The 21,003-nt window shown below is 36.9% G+C and overlaps 1 protein-coding gene and 1 long non-coding RNA gene across 3 annotated transcripts in view; one reads left to right on the top strand and one right to left on the bottom strand.

Moving 5' to 3' along the window:
- Window positions 1-20,851, top strand: part of LOC125278080 — a 37,325-nt gene extending 16,474 nt beyond the window's left edge. The window contains exons 3-4 of the long non-coding RNA XR_007187044.1: window positions 19,252-19,414; window positions 19,519-20,851. This is a non-coding gene — a long non-coding RNA (uncharacterized LOC125278080). The remainder of the gene's footprint in view (window positions 1-19,251; window positions 19,415-19,518) is intronic.
- Window positions 1-21,003, bottom strand: part of fndc1 (fibronectin type III domain containing 1) — a 38,851-nt gene that overhangs the window by 10,688 nt on the left and 7,160 nt on the right. For both annotated transcript variants that reach the window (XM_048206868.1, XM_048206866.1), the window contains 12 exons: window positions 19,541-19,600; window positions 14,804-15,013; window positions 14,515-14,613; window positions 14,292-14,412; window positions 13,669-13,856; window positions 12,719-12,826; window positions 11,945-12,133; window positions 9,715-11,847; window positions 9,496-9,611; window positions 8,940-9,051; window positions 8,481-8,852; window positions 4,655-4,819 (listed from right to left, as the gene is read on the bottom strand). In XM_048206868.1, the coding sequence (XP_048062825.1) occupies window positions 4,655-4,819; window positions 8,481-8,852; window positions 8,940-9,051; window positions 9,496-9,611; window positions 9,715-11,847; window positions 11,945-12,133; window positions 12,719-12,826; window positions 13,669-13,856; window positions 14,292-14,412; window positions 14,515-14,613; window positions 14,804-15,013; window positions 19,541-19,600 (3,873 nt within the window). The remainder of the gene's footprint in view (window positions 1-4,654; window positions 4,820-8,480; window positions 8,853-8,939; window positions 9,052-9,495; window positions 9,612-9,714; window positions 11,848-11,944; window positions 12,134-12,718; window positions 12,827-13,668; window positions 13,857-14,291; window positions 14,413-14,514; window positions 14,614-14,803; window positions 15,014-19,540; window positions 19,601-21,003) is intronic.

Consider the following 21,003-nt stretch of genomic DNA (forward strand, 5'->3'; position numbering starts at 1 on the left):
AAACTGACAACAAATAACTTATGGTTGGAAGTACCGTTCAGTAAACATTACATTTCTGTTGTGATGTTTGCATTAGCTTGTTGCTCTAGTTTAGGAATGTACCCAATATAAGCTTGCTCGTTGTTGCAGACAATAAAAGCTACCATTGTTGATATTTTGCTGTAGACTTTTTCCTGTTGGCTCAATGAAATTTTGTTATTTCTGTCATTCCACACGGTGCCAGCTGGATCCACAGCTGTGAACACTTCCAGAACCCCCTGTCTGATTGGGCCACAAGATTCACACCTGGACCTAATCAAAAGCTCCATGTGATGTTGACCCTGATACAGAACAAAAAACACACTTCTGTGCATGTGCCTCCGCAGTGACCGCTGAGAATCACACACACAAACAAGCTGCACTCGTTACGGGTGATAAAACGTAAGCCACAATACAGAGTGTGAAGAGGAAACCACTGATGGGGAGAAAAGCTGAACAATGCATGCTAAGAAGAGTCAAGACATAACTTCCAGTATTATTCTATAGCTCAGGGCTAAATTTTATGTACACACAGAAACTGCTACTACTACTGCATTCACACCTACAGAGACAGTTGTACGCCAAGGTGGGAGCAAATACATCAGAAACAGTGTGAAATATAGTGAATTTTTTGTCGTATCTGGAGAGCAGAGAACACCCTAGCATATTAAACCCATAAATATTCAAAGAGACGTCTGAGGTTTGGGCCAGAAGGAAGCCTCTCTGAGCTGATATCAGCACATTTAGCTCATGTCGTTTTATTTAGGGCTTCTTTCTTGACATGTTTCTCTGTTTAAATGGCTTGCATATGTGTAAGTATATGCCTGTTGTGCAGCCCAAAGTCTGGAGTGTCAGGATTTATTTCTCCACGCATTGAGGATGAGATATTTTACCAAAGAGTTATGTTCTCTGTGTTCCTGGAGCTGGATATGTATAGGTATGAAGCTTGTTTTGGTCAAGCCGGATCTGTGCTTGTCCTCAAACTTAGCTGAGCTCCACTGGCTCAATCGTTCTAATGTATGACTGATTCCTCAACTCAGTTTTATTATGACTTTAAGAACCTCCTCTTGTACCCATTACAAATATTAACATTATGAGGTCAAATTCTGTACCCACAGCCTGTAACATGCACTATTTTTCTACAGGCACAGCTTGGTTCCTCGGTTCTTTTAATAATCATACTTTTGTATTTGAAGAGCTCAGCAGTGCTTCTGGCTCCAGTGGTCTAAATGGTGCTGATATCTCTTATTTCCTTGCAAAGTTCAGCTGGGCATAGCCATTTTTTAATACTGCAATATAAATGCATTACAATCACCAACCTAGGGACCATTGAGGGCCTCCCTCATAAAACAATGAAGAGTTGGCTCATAATATTTTTCTCATTCTTCTGCTGTTTTCCTATGTATCTAGCCAGAGAAGTTGATGTCACATTTCTGCCAAGACAAGCACATTAGAGGAGCCATGAAACAGTAGGAGCTCTTGGATTGCTGGCTAATGATCAAAAACATAACCTAGGTAGTGTGACCCCTGTGTTTACATAAGATATGCATATGCAATATAGAAATGCACCTTAATCAGTGATACCTGACATGTGTGCATTATTAACCACAGATTTTAAACAGTCAACAGGGCTGTCAATCAAGCAGTCATTTCAAATTAAGTGCAAATATGACTATTAATTATTCAAATGAACAATTTAATCCTATATTAATATTCAGTATCAATATATAAATACCAATATTTGCTGTAATAGACATTATTGTTGCAAACAAAACTGCTGAATAGAGATTAGAAAACATGACTATAGAAGTCAATAAATAGTTTTACAATATTTTTAATTGTTATATGTTGTGTCCTGATTAATTATATTAATTTTTGTTTCACATTTAAAAAACAAATCACACTAAATTAACGTTAAATTGTCAGCCATAAACCTACTAAACTTAAAAAAGGGAAAGAAAGAGGGGGCAAAGAAAGTCTCCAAGTCAGTTATGCTTTTTAAACATGCCTCTATCTGACATCTACTGCAAGTGCAATACTGTAAAGAGTCAATGAGGGCAGAACAAAATTTGCCTGATCACTAGCCAAAGCTCCAGCTCAGCATAACCATTTCTGAAACTCATCTGGCTACTGGCACAGTCTCTGCATGCAAACTGGACCTGAAACAATGTTCCATAGCTAGGTGTATAGCTTGTGGAGATTTAAGTTCGGAAAGATGGAGTCTGTTGAACCTGAAGGCTATTACAGTCAGTTTTGGTAAATTAACTTGAAAAAGCATGACTAGAGTCAGTTAACATAGGTTGCATTGGGTCACATCATGATTGCACTAATCCATTGCTGAGTGGAATACTTGATACAGTTGCACTATGTGAACTGGTTGAAACAATATCCTAACAGCACTCACAAATAAATAAAAACTGTGTTCTTTCTCATTCAGGCACACACCTTTATCCTAACACACACACACTGGGTCTTGGAGTATTTGGGATGCTAGCCCAAACCCACAGACATTCAGCCATAATTTATAGAGCTGAGTCTAAATACTTTCACTCAGGCATTCTCAAATATTTCCTCCAGAAGCTGCCCACATGAAACAACCTGAGAGCCCGTAAAGTCAATAGCCTCTACCAACACATGATATGTAGTATTTGTTGCGGACATGAGGGCTGGCAAGGTTACTTACACTCTGGCCATTGGGGAGAGACCTCTAAAAGTTGAAAGTAAACTTAGAGTAACATGATCCAAATGGGGAGGCCTAAAGGTAAAGACATATTTTTATCTCTCTTATTCCCCCTTTGCTCTTAATTTACAAAACACTACTCATTCAAAAGTTTGGGGTCAGTAAAGACATTTTTCAGCAAGGATGCATTAAATTGATCAAAAGTGACAGTAAAAACATTTATGACATTACACAAGATTTCTATTTCAAATAAATGCTGTTCCTTTGACCTTGAACCTGAAAAAATGTATCAAGGTTTCTATTAAGCAGCACAATTGTTTTCAACATTGATAATAAGAAGAAATGTTTTTTTGTGTGTGTGTGTTGTGTGTGCACCAAATCTACATATCAGAATGATTTCTGAAGGATCATGTGACACTGAAGACTGGAGTAATGATGCTGAAAATTCAGCTTTGCCATCACAGGAATAAATTACATTTTAAAATGTAATAAAATAGAAAACAGCTATTATAAATAGTAATAATATTTTACAATATTACTGTTTTACTGTATTTTTGATCAAATAAATGCAGCCTTGGTGAGCATAGATGTCTTTCAAAAACATTAAAAAATATCTTACAGACCCCAAACTTTTAAATGATAGTGTACACATTTACTAGTAACTTATTGTTATGGCACAATTTTCACAACTGTCCTGGAGGTCAAATCAAATAAATGTTTATTTCACAGACGCTTTAATCCAAGGCAACTACTGTATGAAAATAGACCCTTTACACTTGGCATCAATATTCGTGTCATATCTGGATATTTTTTAGCTGGACTGCACTGACACTTTCATTCCAATTTCTAGTATTTCAAGTTTTACTGGATTGAATGATTCAATATATGGGATCATTTAAAATTTTTAAAGGATGCATAAAATGTAAAGGATGTTAATGGGTCTAGAAACGAAGAATGGTGAGAAAAGGGTTAATGGGTCTTGGAGTGAAGAACGAGGAGAAAAGTTTCAAAGTGCTCTCTTTGGCGAGAGAAATTAGATTCCAAGTGTAATAGTGTGAAATTATTTGAATCGGGTGAGAAAATCACAAGAGCATGTGTCTGTAATCTTTTTCACACTGCGAGAGGAGAATAAATGAAAAGAACTTGCAACACAGGACTTTAATGACTGAGTCAGTCAAAGTGACATGTTTATTTACATTTATTACTTGCATAGCTGAATGCGGATAATGAAAACATGTTTGCATTCATATCTTCATTAAATGTGGCCAAAATCTCTCCCAGACACCTCTGAATGTAGTTTCAATGATCCGATCACAATACGATTAAACTGTTTTGGGTGTATTTATATTTGGCAATCCAAATGTGAGTAAACTGAAAATGCATGTTAATAATGCTAGGTGTAAAAGGCATACAAACACACAAATTGATTATGCTTAAGGAGCCAACCATTTTGATAGTGATACAAGTTGGGCAGCTGCCCAGAAGAGTGCAAGCTGCACAAAAGTAGAACATAAAGTGCAATAATAAATATAGAGCTTTTGGAAACATTTTGGTGAATTAGGTATTCAGGTGCTTATAGAAGAGTTTTGGTGAACTCAGCTGATTGAGTGGAGTTTAGAAAAGCATTCCACTACCAAGGGACAACAAGTATTTGCATTTAAATTCTACATAAGGTTAGCTGTATGCACTATTTTATTTGCTATCACCAAGGGAATGAGCTGCATTTTTAGGCCAGATAAGTTCCTTCACATTCACCATTCAACTCTCAAGTGCCTCACATCTACAGGAAATGCTGAGGTGATTGGAAAGAAATTAAGTGTGAGCGGCCAGTTGTGTTTCCTGAGAGGTTCATTCTCAGCATGGTATTGCTGAGTTTGGAGCCAATAAGAACAGGGATTATAGCATTTTATACCAGAGTACTAACTGTTGTAGTATGTAGTAAAGCAAATGCATTACCTGTGAACCGTTTCTTTCCAGCCACATCAAACTCAGAGGAAGGGGTGTTGTTAAATGGCCGTGTTTCAGGAGTGGGAGCTTGTGTTGTAGGAGTCTGTGTTGTGGGAGCCAGTGTTGTGGTGGGAAGTGGAACTTGGATTGTGGTGGTCTCCACAAAAAGTTCATCTGTAAGACAGAGTAGCAATCAAAAACAGGAAGAATAAAAGCCCACAGGATCCAACCTCACAATGGCCAAAAAAGTATTTGGACATTCATGTCACATAAAAAAAAATTGTATGAATGCCTATGTATTAAATTACAAAATATGAAGCCAAATGCCATTTATTTTAAAGGAATGCCATTTTAGGGTCTAAAAGTGTCCAGATACTTTTTAGGGCCACTGTACATAATACTGCAATTTCTTTGTAGTTAACACATCACTTTATTCAGCGTTGTTTTAAAAGTTAAATTAATGTTATTGCTTTGTTACAGCAGTGAGAATGTGACCACACTATTCTTTATGGTTAATATACTCTTGCCCAGGGATTCCTGTCACAATGAGGAAATTACTATTGGGACAAGCCAAGTAATCATTAAAACTGTATGCAAACAAGCTAGTCCCCAAATGCCACTTGGCCACATTGGCTGTCTTGTGTTTAAACCAGCAGAATTACATAACAAATGATTATACAACAAGTTCTAGTTGTTATTCCAGAAAGGTCATCCAAGTTTGTGCATATTGAATCATACAGATCTTCACTTTGCAACTTATGAAGCCACTTAGTATGGAAAAATAAAGAATAAATATAGCTGCAAGCAGCAATTAACAGGGTTCAAGCGCTTTAAGGCCTTTAAGCATAATTGTAAGATATTACATAGTATATAGCAAGCCTGCAAACACCTAAATCATAGATGAAAAAGACATTTTTCTGCAATTTCAACCATAGAAATATTGTTTTTAAACCTTTTTAATTGTTAAAGCACCACCTATAGCCCAATCTTCATAAAAGTTTGCATGCTTGTTTAGAATCATATGTTGCATATGCTTACCTAATTTCTTGAAGTTCTGAGTTTTCATTTAGGAATAGGCTTTTGTGTACACTTGGCCATGCCCATTTCTAAATGATACTGTTAGAGCTATCCTGAGGGTGAAGTTAAACATTTTTTTTTGATAATTATTGACCTAGATAGAGACTCCAGAGAATTGTCCTGCAGTGGTTTTATTGAGGTTGTAATAGTTAACGAATGATTTCACTGACAACAGTGGTGCCTGATTTCTTTCAAATTTAATTCACAGACCTCTATGGCCATAAGTAAGTCCCGTGAGTTTTGTTGTGATCGGCCTCCATTAACCTTGTCTAAAAGGTGCTAAAAAACTTCGTTTTTCTGTTTTTCGAGATATGCGAATGTCCTCACAGACCATCATGGCATCTTGGACAAAGACACTGCATATGAGTTGTACTTCACTGGACAGGCTATAACTATATTAATACGTAACTATAGCCATTTTCTTTTTTTTCTTTTTTGTTTTTTTTTGGCCACCAAATGGTCAATCGTCAAGTCCATTTAAACGTGATCACAGACTCAGCCCATACATAGGTGGAACAGGTTTGGTGAGGTTATCTTATTAAATGTGAATAGAAATTTCGACTTTTTTCCAATAATTATTGACAATCAGACACCAGAGAATCTTTCTGCACTGGTTTAGTTCTGATCGGTCTAAAAACCTAGGATTAGTTCACAAAAGTAGGTATAGGGCTGTACAACGATTAATCGCGATTAATCGTTTGCAAAATAAAAGTCTGTGTTTATGTAATATATGTGTTTGTTCTGTGTATAATAATTATGTATATATAAATACACACACATACATGTATATATTTAAGAAAAATGTTATATTTATATGTAAAATATTTATACTTAAATATAATATAAAATATATATATATTTATTTATACATGCATATATTTCTTAAATGTATACATCTATGTGTGTATTTATATATACATAATTATTATACACAGAACAAACACATATATTACATAAACACAGACTTTTATTTTGCAAACGATTAATCGTGATTAATCGTTGTGCAGCCCTAAGTAGGTATTTCAAAAAAATTTCTGAAAATTTTGCCTCGAGCCAAGAATATATATATGATATAAGACAGCGTTTCCCAACCCTGTTCCTGAAGGCACAACAAGTGCACACTTTGGATGTCTCCTTTATCTGACCCATATTTTTCTGGTATTGGAATCTGTACTAGCTGATGAGTTGAATCAGGTGTGACTGATCAGGAAGAGTTCGAAAATGTGTAGTGTTTGAAAATGTGGTGTGCCTCCAGGAACAGGGTTGGGGAAGGGGTGGGTACTACCATCCCTCAATGTTTTTTAAGTCTCTACGACTTGCGGTCTGGACTGCCTGATCACTTTTAGGGCAGAATGTTGATCTTTGAAAATTCTAACATTTACAATAGGGTTTCAGCGCTATGTGCTTGAACCATTTAAAAAGAGGGAATGCATGTACTCTGTTAAACAACAACAAACAAAATTACTTCTATAAAGTTATAATAATAGTAAATAATAGAGTAAATGGAGTACAAATGGCCATGCGAAAAGCAAAAGTAAAAACAACCCCCTGGTAGCTTGGCAGCCACTTCACAAAACAATCAGCCAAGACCATCTTCATCAGAAACATCATCATCAGATTCCATGCAGACCATATCCATAACTTTTTTTCTGAGCTTTGTTTTCTTAGGGAAGCTAGAATCCAGAGGAATCCTGTTCTCAAGTGGTACATTCAATTTGGTTCAAATTCATTTGCACTTGTGGATTTAAGTCAGTTGCAGTAAACAAATCTATATCAACAATTAGCTAAATATTTAGCTCACATTCAGATAGTAATGTAATATTACATTTAAGAAATATGTATTCATAAATATTTTTAAAATTGCAACACAATGTCAATATGGAATGGAAATTCACTTAATCTATATTGTAAATGTATGTTATAGATCTTATTGTAATTGATTCATCCATGTATATATTTATTTTATTTTATTTTTTCATCAAAATGTCAACTCGCTATTTCGGTGAAAAAAAAAAACAGACATGTTTCTGGTGTAGTATGCCAGACTTCTACAATTTTCTCTATTTCTTCAAACTTCTCCATCTTTGAGTGCAATGCCCACATCTCAAAATCCAATCAACAAACGATGGATAGAACGATGGATTTTTTTTTAATACACTGTTACACTCAGAAGATCTTTTTACTTCCATTTCCTCCTGACTTTTCTCCCAAAACCAAGTCAGCTGTCTCTATACCAGTTGCTTAAATGTACAGTGTGTAAATTTGGCCATTAGAGAAATAGAATAGAAATGCAAAAATTACTAAACAGAATGTTTACACTGCCAATTATCAACAGAAAATCCCTGTGTGTACACCATTAGGGGGAAATACACCTATGAACATACAGTTTTCTACAAAGGAGGAAATGACTCCAAAACTTTCTCCAAAAACTCATGTTGATCACAGGCAGATTCAAAGCATAGCAGAGGTTATTCAGGCATAACCGGGGGATATCCTTTGAGGTTTACTGTGTACATCCTAACTGACATTATCCTTGGAATACTGATTCTAAATTACAGGGGATCAGGTCTTGTGGGTACTAACTACATGCCTGTGACAAGACTCATTATTTAAGAGCCAACTGTAGTCACAAACTGGGCCAAACACTTTGCCGTCTCATCTTAAGTGTATCTTTTCCATCATTTTTGCATTGACGCACATTACAAAATTATGAGATGCACAATAAGAGTTTAGCATGGCTGCAAAGAGTTCATCTCACCTTCAGAGTAGCAGTTAACTATTCCATCAGCATCCATTATTGGGAAACCATTCTTATCCAGTCGGGAATAAAGTCCAGGTGGACATGTAGGATCAGCACCTACTGTTGATGGCTCCAATGTCTCTGTTACCATTTGTGTTGTTGTAGGTTCTGTTGTTGTTGCAGTTGTGGTTGTTGTAGTTGTGGTTGTAGTGGTTGTTTCAGTTGTGGTTGTAGTAGTTGTAGTCCTGGGTTTAGGGCGGTCTAAGCCCACAATGGGTTTTCCTCCCACAGTAAGGTACTTGTCACTTGGATTAATCACAGGTCGACTGTCCCTTCCATGTCCAAATAATGCTAATCCTTCCTGGTTTACCAGTGGGCTGCCCTGGTCATCTAATATAACAAAAAGAGATAACAGTCAGTTTAAAATTTGCTGATTCTTTTTATAGTTCTATTAAATTAAAATGGTAATCCACTCACCAAAAATAGTCTTGCCATCCTCTCCAAGGATAACTTTTCTGGGTCTTCCCCTTGAATCCTGAAGGACTCTTCCGTTTTCATTCATTAGGACACCCTTATCCAGATCTACTATCTAAAAGAGTGAATGAAACTTTATAAAGGAGAAAAATCTTTTGTTCACAAAAAATGAGACAACAGTCAAACAGTCCTGCTTGAATAAGTGTCCCTAAGGTTCCCTGACTGTGCAGTTTCCATGCCTAGAGAGACATGTCTATTCACATGACTGTCTTTGCTTACTTTAAACATAATTTTGTTTGGACTGCGGTACTGTCTGATTAGTGTATCCATACAAAAGACGGAACAGAAGTCGTGGAAATGGACAGTTACATTCCAGGGTCACTATCAGTGCTACAATGGGTAAAAAGTTCACTTTATGCTAAATCTTTCATAGTTTATAAACGGGAATATTAAAAGACATGTATAAAATAAATTTGCCAGTAGTAAATAAACGTATATAATTTATAAGTTATTCAGGGCTGCCAAATTTAGCAATAATTAACGCTGCAAGTAAACACACCCATTTCGTTCCATCAGGACCTGTGATATGTCGAACTCCATTTGGTTTTGCATTTTCATCAGATGTTGAGGATACTCTGCCATTTGCAGCTGTCAGATTCGGCCTTCCATTTTTGCCTGAACATGAAAACGTGTAAAAATGAGTAAAAGTGTACTTGTGCACACACTGGAATTGTTGTACGTACAGCATATGCATCCTTGCAGACAACATAATGTTTACCTTTTCCATAACTTGGTTTAAATCCATTGACTGGGGTGTTTTCCTTAGAAAGTGACCGCAGCCTCGATCCCATCACTGGATTCCGAGACTCAGGAGATATATTCCCACTAGAGCGTTCGCCAGCAGACAGCCCATGAGAAGAGCGAGAAACTGAACCTGGGGTGAGCCTAACATTAGTATTACTCCCGACAGTTGTATCACGATCTGAGATTAGTGGTGATTCTGCTGGACTGTTTTGAGAGGAGGCAGACGATGATGTGTCTAGTGTGGAAGCAGAGCCCAATCTTCTGTGTTGTACTGGGTACAACCTATTAGGAAGCCGTGACCCTTTCAGACGACTTACCACAGGTGAGCGGACCCGACCATTAGAAGCCAAAATAGGGACTCTTTGGGGAACTGTAGGAAGTGACTTTGAACTGGTATTGGTACTACTTTGTTCCCTATCCACACTTTCATTCTCAAAGTTCTGGACATGTCTCTGAGCTTCGCTCACAGCTGTTGATGTCGTTTTAGATGCTGCAGTTGAGACAGCATCTTTGGTTTGCCTCTCCAAGGTCTCTTTGCTTCCCTCGTAAAGATAATCATCTTCATGATCATTGCTAATCTTTACAGCTTCATTATTACTGGGATTATTGGGATTTGTTTCTCTATCAGGTTTATTTGAGACAGGATCAATCTCATGCTTTGAAGGGTATGTTGTGGGTGAAACTTTGGTTTTATCACTAGTGTCATGAGAGCTTACAGCAGCAGAACGAGAAGGAAATCCTTTAATAATCGGCCTTCCTGCACCAACAGATGAGGCAGTCCTACTCCACGGTATTCTGCCATCTTGTCTGCGACTCCCGGTACCTACCCTAGAACTTCGGTTTGGTAATGAAAAGGGTGAACTTCGTCCTGTTGTAGAAGGGTTAGTCCTTGAAGGAGAATGGGAAGTGGAACCATAACTATCACCTTTCTCTTCTTTGTTATCATAATTTTCCTCTTTAGTTGTATCAGAAAGGCTTTTTTTGGTTTCTTCAAAGGCAGTTGGTTGTTCATCCTTTGTTGTGTCTAGCTCTGTGTTCTTTTGGTTGGTATCATGCTCGTTTGATGTATGATGATTGTTTGTGCTGGTTCCTGTTGGCAGTGTGGATTGTGAAGAAGCAGATGATGATGAATCAGGTTTGTGCTTTTCTGTTTGAAGTCTCTGAGCTCTAATTGAAATTCCAACTCTTCTTCCATTAGGGTACATAGCACCAGATCCTGAATTTGTGACTCGACCTGACGTGGAGGAAATCCTTCTTGTACTTGAAGATGATGGTAAGGATGACGATGGAGAAGATACTGAAGAAGATGAAGATGACGCTGTGGAGGAAGTTGGAGAAGAAGAGATGGATAAGGATGATTCTGATTCTTTCGCTGGTTCAGGCCTGGTTTCCTGAGGTGAGATCACAGAAGGCGTCCTGTCAGTGACACTTATCTGGTTGTACGAGTTCTTTCCCTCAGGATAGGAGACTGCTGTCAGGTCCTTTCTTGTAGCTGCAGACTCTTGGTTTTGCGATGAGCTCGAGGAATCTTCACTCCGCATTCTTGATCGAGAACCATGTGTTCGAGAATTAGGTCTTCTTAATCTGCTAATATCAACAATTGATGATGTGCGAGGGGTCCAAGAAGGACGTTTCTCCTCAGATGTTTTATTAAAAGAGTCAGACTTGTTGGGTTTTGATTCTTTAGTGTCAGATGAGTATTTTGAATGTTCTTCTGTTTGTGGTGAAACATTGTTACTGCTCTCTGGTTTTGTGTCTGCAGCCTCATTTGCTCTGATCTCCTCTTCTGTTGGACTGTCTGTTGGCTTCTCTTCCTCATCTGTATTTCCTTCTCTATCTTTGGTATGAGTTGAAGATAAATGTGAGTTTGACCTTGAGCTAGAACCTCCGTTTCTGACAGAACCCCTTACAGAGGAGAAGATGCTGTGATAGGACCTTGTCTGAGAAAGAGGGCGCCCCCGCCTATTGGTGGTTGGAGTTGTGGTCTGAGTATCGGACTCTTCCATCTCATCTGGCTCCTGATTGTCTGATTCATTGTTGGATGATGTCTTGGGCGTACTTTGACTCGTCCTGTGGCTGTCCGTGTTCCTTAAGTGAGTAGTGCTGGCTGGAGACAAAATTGAGATACCAGTCTTAACCAAGTTTCTGTAAAGCTGCTAGTGTTGTAATGTTTATTGGGGAAAACATCTGTTGGGAATACTTACATGCAGGCATTGAAACAATAATGGCTTTAGTCTGTGGTCCTTGCCCCTTCCTATTGACTGCACGAATTTTGAAAATATAGCGGTCACCTGGCATAAGTCCATCTATGGTAGCAGAGGTGGTGGTGCCACGGTATGTAACTGACTTTGCGCCAAATGGTTTCATAGCTGGAGCATAGGAAAGGATGTATTCTGGAAGTAGATGTCAAAGCAATCAGTATGGTCAATTTCATTTGGATACCATAGCTGAATATTTTCCAATGAACACTGGGAATACCAATGATTGAACCAATAAATCTAGGCCAAGGATAATACAGTAAAGAGGAAAGTTCCTTCACCATGAACAGGGAACAGTTGTGTTTTCCACATGTACATTTGTATTGGTTTAGCTTTTCACACTGGTGCTCTGCACGCCTGCTGGAGAAATTGTGACGCTGAAGTGGCTTATCATTCCCATATATTTTGGCAATGCCCAAAGTGGTTTCAGGGAAGACATATGGTCAACTATTAGTAATGTTTTACTCTCCAAATGCCAAAGACATTTTCTGTTCTTTATTTAGGGCATATTCCAAAACTAATAGAAAGAGCTGACAGATACCTGTATACAATATTATCAATGTTAAAATACTTTTTCCTATCCCAGCTAAATATGCAGATACAACTGTAAGAAATGAGTAATGCTGGGTTGCACTACACAATAAACAAATACAAATATTTGGTTCTTATGGTCTAAATGGATCTTGCTAAATTGATAGTCTACCTACCCTATGGTCTTACCTCTTATTCGCCCATTGGTTTGCTCAGGCGGATCCCAGGTTGCTGTGACAGCAGTACCTTTTCCTCTAAGTGGTTTTACTTGAAAATTTTCTGGAGGGCCAGAGGGAGCTATATAGACAAAGGTGGCAGAAAATAAAAATAGAAATGACAAACAAATTATTGTACAAACGTAGGTCTAGTTTCACAGACAGGGCTTAGACTAAGCCAGGATTAGGCCTTAGTTCAATTAGGACATTTAAGTAGCTTTTATAAATGTGACTTAAAAAACATTGCTGTTGTGCATCTTGAGACAAAACAATGGCACTGGCATATTTTAATATATGCAAGTTACTTTCAGTTAAAACAGCTTAAACATGCATTTTAGTCTGGGACTAGGCTTAATCTTTGTATGTGAAACTCGGGGATAGTGTAGCACTGTGTATTCTTTTTAACTTTACTTAATTTATTTCTGCCTGGGGATTTTTCAGATGGAAACAAAAGACAGCTTTATGTTTTCCAGAGCAATGAGGTCATTCTGATCACTCCAAACAAAAATTCCAAACAGCCAGTAAACAGTGACATTACACTGAACAAGGCGGTGCATGGTTAAAAAAAATAAAAATAAAAAAACTTGAATTTGTGTGTGTATTTGTATAGGTGTACAATACAATACAAACACCCCTTTGTTTATTCTTTCCTTCATTAGCTAGTACATTTTCAGATATGCAATAAGATAGCAGATTGGAATTAAATTCACTACATTCTAAATAATCAGCTTCACAAATATGCTTTAAGCCACATTAAAGAAAACTTCTAGTAATTTTTAATTATAATCTAGTCATTCTTTATGTTTTACAGAATACTTTCATATCCAGAAACCTTTTAGTTTGCAGATAAGATCAGGATTTAGCTTCTCAGTAATGCAAACTAAGCAAAACATCTGGGTTAAAGATCAGGAAGCAAAAACAAACCTGATTCAGGGGTTCTCTGGAATACAGATGCACTCCATTTTCCCTTCTGATCTCCTTGAGAGATACAAATAGAGAACTCATACATGCTGTCCGCAGACAGTGTTTCAATCATGAGACGTCTCTGAGTGGTGTCTTTGTATTCCCATCGTGCAGATTCTCCTTTCTCTCTGTATTTCACTGTGTAATACCTGCACACATATTAATTCTAAAGCTGAAAACAATCCTTCATATATATTCATTAAAGGATTCTGCAAAAAAAGATTTCCACAAAAATATTAAGCAGCACAACTGTTTTCAATATAATAAGAATTGTTTCTTGGGCATCAAATCAGCATATCAGAATTATTTTGAAAGATCATGTGACACTGAAGACTGAAAATTCAGCTTTGCCATCACAGGAATACATTACATTTTAAAAGATATTAAGTAGAAAACCTTCATTTTAAATTATAATAATATTTCACATTACCATATTTTTTTTTTTATTAATGTAGCCTTGGTGAGAATATGAGACTTCTTTCAAAAACATAAAAATATCTAACTAACCTCAAACTTTTGAACGGTAGTGTATGCAGTGCAAACCATTCTAAAACCATTCTAAAAATGATATAATTGATTTTTACCTGGATCCCCCTGGTATTTCCTTCTTCTTGTCAATAAGTGGATCGACCCATGTGATAAGGACAGACTGAGGGGACAATACTCTAACTGTGATGTCCTCTACTTCATCCACAACCTCCGGTTCTAACATAGAGACATAAACAAATGGTATATCAAAGTTTGATATAGGTTTGATTGCGGTAAAATACTGAATATGGAGTGCTGGTTAGCACCACTATGATATACCTGGGGTTACTTTTTTAGTCATGGTGGCCGGGTTGATGGGTGCACTCCTCCCCTGGGCTCTGGGTGCCTGCAGTGATACCACATAGACGGACTCAGATGCTACGAACAGAAGGGGGATACCAGATACGGCCACGTATCATTACATATTACCTGCTATGGGACATACTGAAGACATGCGATCTGAGCTGTTTGCAAATATTATTTTAGATTTAAAAGCATATAGTATGTAAAAACTAAAACACTATTTCACAGCTTGAAATTCCTGTTAGCCATCTTCAAACATCCTTACCCAGTTTCGGCTTTTTACCATTGCGCTGGTCTGCTTGGTGCTGGCTGAGGTCCACTCTGTGTTTGTTTTGTGCTCGGAGAGGGAGGCGTCCTCCTTGATGAGGGGGTTCTGGTCCCGAGGATGACTGAGGGGCCCTCTGCTGTCCTAGTGCCGTCCTCTGAGTTGGGGGTCGTGGGTTAATCTGTGATGAAGTTATAGACACCATCCTGCCTAATGAAAGAGAAACAGAACAAATAATGTTGGCATTGGAGTTAAAAAATCACTGAGATTCCATGCCTTCAAAGAAATAAACTCAAAGGATATATGGACTATAATCTTTGTCCTTATTGTATTATTATGATATCACTTTGGGCAAATGTCTGTTGTTTTAAATGTGTTTTAGAAAGACATCTGCCCTGAATTGACTTGACTTTAATAGAAATGACCTCATTGTGATAATACTGTACTGTTTATTTTACATTGTCAAACATAGTGGGGTCCGAAAGTCCAAACTGAAAACCTGGGATTCAAAATCTTATTTGAACATGGAAATAAACACAGTTTTAGGATTTTGAAAAATGTAAAACAAAGAAACATTATGATGTTTAAAGAAGAAATTCACAAATTTGATGCTGCCAATGTTAACACCTTTGTTTAAAAAGGTCAAATTTCCTTGTGTGCACTGAAGCACATAATTTGTAAAGCAAAAAATTATTTTCATAAGTGGTTTCATACTTTTAAATCCCACTGTACTTCACAGAGGACGACTCATGTTTGCAATCTTTTATAAAACAAACAACATTAAGAAATACTGGTAAATAAAGACATGTGGAGATTTGTTAAAGTGAGCACAGTTACAGGGCCACACAGTTTACAGTCATGTGCACTCTCACTTCCTCTCTCTTATTGCTTTACTGTAATCCCCCATCTGACAGGACTTGGCAGGCGAATGAGACAGTCAGACAGTCTTCCTCCTCTCTTTCCTTCAACACACTGCTTCACGCGCATCTCTCTGTCTCTCCCTCTGGTGTGCAGTACATCCCAGAGAGGGTAATGAAAAACAGCCCATCTTTCTCCATCAGTCTTTTTTTTCACTCCTTTAATCATTCTCAGATGATCGGTTGTAGTCACACTTCCTCATTAGAGTCTGTGTGTAATTTAAAGGCTGATTGTGAAAGTTTAACCAGTGTGGCATTAAAAAGTTCAGCAATCAAGTCTTCTTCTTTATAGAAAACAGGGTGAAATTAAGGTATCGATTACATTTCTAAATCATAAATTATTTTAGTACTTGAATTTGGCTTCAAGCTTCCGCTATATATGAAAAATTATCACGGGGAACGTAAAAACTATATTCCTAGCAACAAAATGGACACTGACATAATATCACAATACTGATTATTATTAATATTCATAATCCATAGTATCTGTCTGTCTTATGGGAGCATTTTAACCCAGTCAGTCAGTGACCATTTGACGCAAGATAGTGGCAGGTGTTGTGCCGAATTCTGACCCCCTTAGTATTGGTAGGTTTAGGATCAGGTATGGGGGTGTTAGGAGTGGGGATTATGATTAGGCAATTAGGATTAGGACCATTCGTAACCATTTGTTGGCAACCATATAAACCAAGGGTGTCCAAACTTGGTCCTGGAGGACCACTGTCATGCAGAGTTTAGCTCCAATCCCAAATAAAAACACATCTGCGCCAGTGAAACAAGGTCTTACTAGGCATACTAGAAATTTCCAGGCAGGTGCGTTGAAGCAAGTTGGAGCTAAACTCTGCAGGACAGTGGACCTCCAGGACCAAGTTTGGACACCCCTGGTTTATATGGTTGTCAACAAATGGTACAGTACAATTTATTCAAAATTAAATATCTTCAATAGCCTACATCTTGACTTTAAAAAGATTTTCCCAAGAAATAGGCAAGAATAAACATGTTTTCCTCTTTGATTCCTAGGGCCAGATTTACTAACAGCTTGCACCAACACAAACCCTTATTTGTCATTAAAAAAAACTACTGTCAAGAATCAGAATTTAAAAAGGTGTGGAGACAGTTATTTTTGCAGCTGACCTTATTGCATATGCATTTGTAGGAGTTTACCTTTCAGACGCAAACATTTATGGGAGGAGATTATTTAAATGATACATGCAAGGTGATTTACTAAAGTTTGCGCTAGTCAGTTTACTGGTATTTGCACTATTATTTACCACCAAAAAAAAAAGCATGTCTGAAATCAGACACTAATTTGCGCTGCTCTTGGTAGATTGCGTTGGTCATTATGGAAATGATCTGGCTGCATCTGAGTTCTTTAATTTGCATGTCGTCAGTAGATAATACGCAGAATTTTCCACTCCCATCAGTGCTTTTATGGGAATTGCGGTCTCATGCTAATTTGCCCTGTTTAGTAAATCTGGCCTTTATTCTTGTTGTTTTCATGAAAGTGTAATCTATTAAATGTAATCTACAAATAATTAAATACCATCAAATATAAAGGTTGTATATACATACAGTCAAACCAAAATTTATTCAGACACCTTGAACATTACATTCATTAATACAGTTTATTCACTATAGATTAAAAAAAGGGTAATAAAATATGACAAGATCTCAGAGTTAAACTGTGTCAGAAAAAAATGTATCTTAATTATGTCAGATAACACTTAAGCAAATCATGGTCTGGTTAAAGTGTCTGAAAAATTTTGGTTCCAAATTTTGATCAATTTTACTGGTAGTCCACTGTATGAAGAATTTTTGGGTATAATGTGTCACAGTTTACTTTATTTATAATATATCAAAAATATCAAAAATGTCTGAATAACTTTTGGTTTTGACTGTAATTTCTTTTATTTTGTTTTAGTGTGTTATTGGTTAGGGAAAGGCAAACTAAACCAATTAGAAACAATTAAATATTATTCTCCTTTTTGTATTATACACCCAAGTATTAAATTTCAATAAATTCATTAAAAATGAACCTACATTATAAAACTGACCCGAGATCAGTAAAATCTCCAAATTAACAGTACCAAATTAACGGTATCTAGCATTGAGCCATCTGAATTTTTAAATGTTTTGAAAACAAGTTTCAAAACAGTATGATGTAACAAAGCTTCATTTGCTGAAATCACATGACTTGGCGAATTTCATACAAGCTGCAAACCACTGATTTGAAATTAAAGATTCATAAATTTTTCAAAGCTTCATGAAGCAGTGTTTCAAAAGCACCCAACTTCAGGCCATTTTGAGGATTGAAGAATGAGATTAAAAGGAAGAAAAAAGGAGCTTCATTGCCTTTATAGCTCAGCCTTTTTATGAGGGTTTTGGCTAAATGCAAACCTTCCGTGCACTCTTAAGGACTAACTTATGATTGCTCTGGCATCACTCGTTCAATACCAGCGTTATTAACACTTAAGTTAATAAGAAGTGTCAGGTCTCAAAATGAACTGAAATGATAGTAACAGCAACTCCTTTTCCTTTGTACACAAAAACAGACACTTATTCCCACTTCACATTCAGAGAGTCCAGCCAACACAGCTGAGGCAGCCTCACATATCACTGGCCTTGAAACAGGGGTGAGATGTAGTAGCTCACCCTTCTCTAACTCTTTCCCTCGCTCATTGTTTTTACAGTGTCCATATCCTGGATCCATGATGCCACATCGTTCTCTTTTCCCACCCCTCAGGTCTGATTTGTTCGCTGATTTTACGAATTATCTCTATGAATTCTCTCTCTGTGTGAGGTTCTGGATGCAATAACAAGCTCCAGGTTGCAGGGGCCAGACCAACAGTTACCAAGTCCATGTGTGGACTCAGCTGGGCTACATGTGGACCTGCTCCACATGGTTAGTCCCACTTATTTCTACTGCCAAAGTGATGACAAAGAGATGATAGCACAACAATGGTGGCTGTGAAACAAAATTGAGCTTTTCCTGCCACATTCTTGCCAATTCACGGTTACAAAGCATATGTCTTTTGTTAACCCAGCGGCAAAGCCAGAGAAAAATTAGAGCAACGCTATGGTAACATCATGACAATAGCAATAGCAAAGAACAAACATGGACTGGACAACATTAAGAGAAGACCAAGGGAATAAAATAATAAAGAAATGCCATTTCTGTAAATGACAAGTAAGTTACCACAATCAGGAAAATTATCCAAATGATTTCAATCAATATTGTCTATTCCCAAATCTGTAATGAAATCTATGCAGTACCATATTTACAGAGGTAGAGTGGACATTGATCACATGTAATTCTATCCGTGGGATTCTCCATTTTATGTGTTTTCATCTCTTTTACTCTTGAGATTAGAGGAAACTAAAACACTTGGTTTAAATCTGGGATTCCTTCTTCCCTTCAGAGGGCTCACATGTACAAAGTTTGGCTTTAAGTGGGCTCAGTGGATTCATAAAAAAGAGAAATAAAAGCTTTGATTTAACAAATTTACAACTGAAAAGCTGCCACTGTCTTTCCAGGAACTTGGTGTATCAGAGGTCTTTCTCTCTGGCATCCAAACACACGTCCAAACTCTAATCCTTCTCAAGGGAATAACAACATAGAGCCTGCATGTGTGAAATCTGTCATTTAATGTACAGACACATCTATATTTTTAAGTTGCAGTAGTTTTATGCATTCCAGGTAAGTTGGATTTGACTTAAAATTGTATTCTCATAATTTATTTTATGTTTATCTGCAACCTGCTTGGTTATACTCCTCATAAAATTGTTGTGCATCAATCATAGGCTGGAAAAGTATTGAACCTACCTGGAGTTGATCGGTTGAAAGGCTCGACAGCAAAGCCATCCAGTTTCACCCACTCTCCCCCTGCAGGAAAAAAAGAGCAGTGTGGTTACACATAAAGATGCACAATAAATCGGTACCATGTTGGTTATTGGCCGAGTTATTTACATTTATCGTTATGGACAGATATTTGATGTTTAATTGTACATGCTCAATTCCCATATTTTTACATTTAAAGACAACTTTAAAATAATTCATTATCATATAATATTTTTGAATGTAATCTTTAGAAAATCTCAAATTATCAATTTTTCAGGCTTTACATTATAATGTTGTGATGTCTAAATTAACTTGATTTTTTTATTATTAAGAAAAAAATTACATTGCTTTATCATGCATCCCCAGAAGTAAAACACATGTGACCATATCACTCATTTACAGCAATTTCCTCTTATTTATAGGCACTTTTTTGATTGAATTATCGGACAAAACATAATTACACATGCATATAAAACATAAAGGTGTAAAAAAAAAAAAAAAAAAAAAAAAAACGTAGCATACACCGCAATCAAAACAACCAGCTATCCTTAAAACAGGGAGCTGTAAAACAAGATATGTTTACTTCTGCTAAAAACATCCTCAGCCAAAAACATTTATGATCTGTTTGCAGGATTATTAATGTGCTTTTGTATTATGACAGATGTTTTGGTGAAAGTGCTGTGGGACATGCAGCAATATGCCCAGATCCTGTTTGTTGGAGACGGACATGGACATATTGTGAAAAAATTTATGTGGCGTACGTTGAACGAGTGACTGGCTACCACAACACAAGGCTCGAGGCTCTTGACTCGAGTTCTGGGTTGGATACAAAAACAAGGACTGGCCACATGAATGCTCTATCTTTGGGGATTTAAATCTCACCAGATGCCAACAGCGAATGGAGTTATTTGGAAAACAGAAATGACTATATATCTTTACACCCTGCAGTCTACACTTGAGTGTGTGTTAGTCATCCAGTCTGGTTTAATATTGTGACATGAACAAAAAGCATAGAGAGCCTCAAAGTTATAAATACTTTCCTTGTAAAAGCCTTATAATAATGTGTGCTAGAGTCTAACAAGTCTAAATTAATGAGGCCAATAAAACTGTATATTTAGACATTTAATGACATCCACGTACAGTGACCACTAAAATGATGTGTACGGTTAAGCTATATACTTAAAAATGAATGAAAGATTCCAAGATTTGTTTTTACTTTTATTCAGCAAGGGTGCATTAAATTGAGAATGTTATGAAACATTTCTATTTCAAATAAATGTTGTTCTTTGGAACGTTCTTTTAATCAAAGAATCCTGAAATCACAGTTCCCACAAAAATATTAGCAATACAGCTGTTTTCAACATTGATAATAATAATAATAAATGTTTCTTGAGCATATGAAATGTTCCAAATCAGCATATCAGAATGATTTCTGAAGGATCATGTGG

The sequence above is a fragment of the Megalobrama amblycephala genome, linkage group LG11 (genome assembly GCF_018812025.1).
Source record: "Megalobrama amblycephala isolate DHTTF-2021 linkage group LG11, ASM1881202v1, whole genome shotgun sequence".
Taxonomy (NCBI): Eukaryota; Metazoa; Chordata; class Actinopteri; order Cypriniformes; family Xenocyprididae; genus Megalobrama; species Megalobrama amblycephala.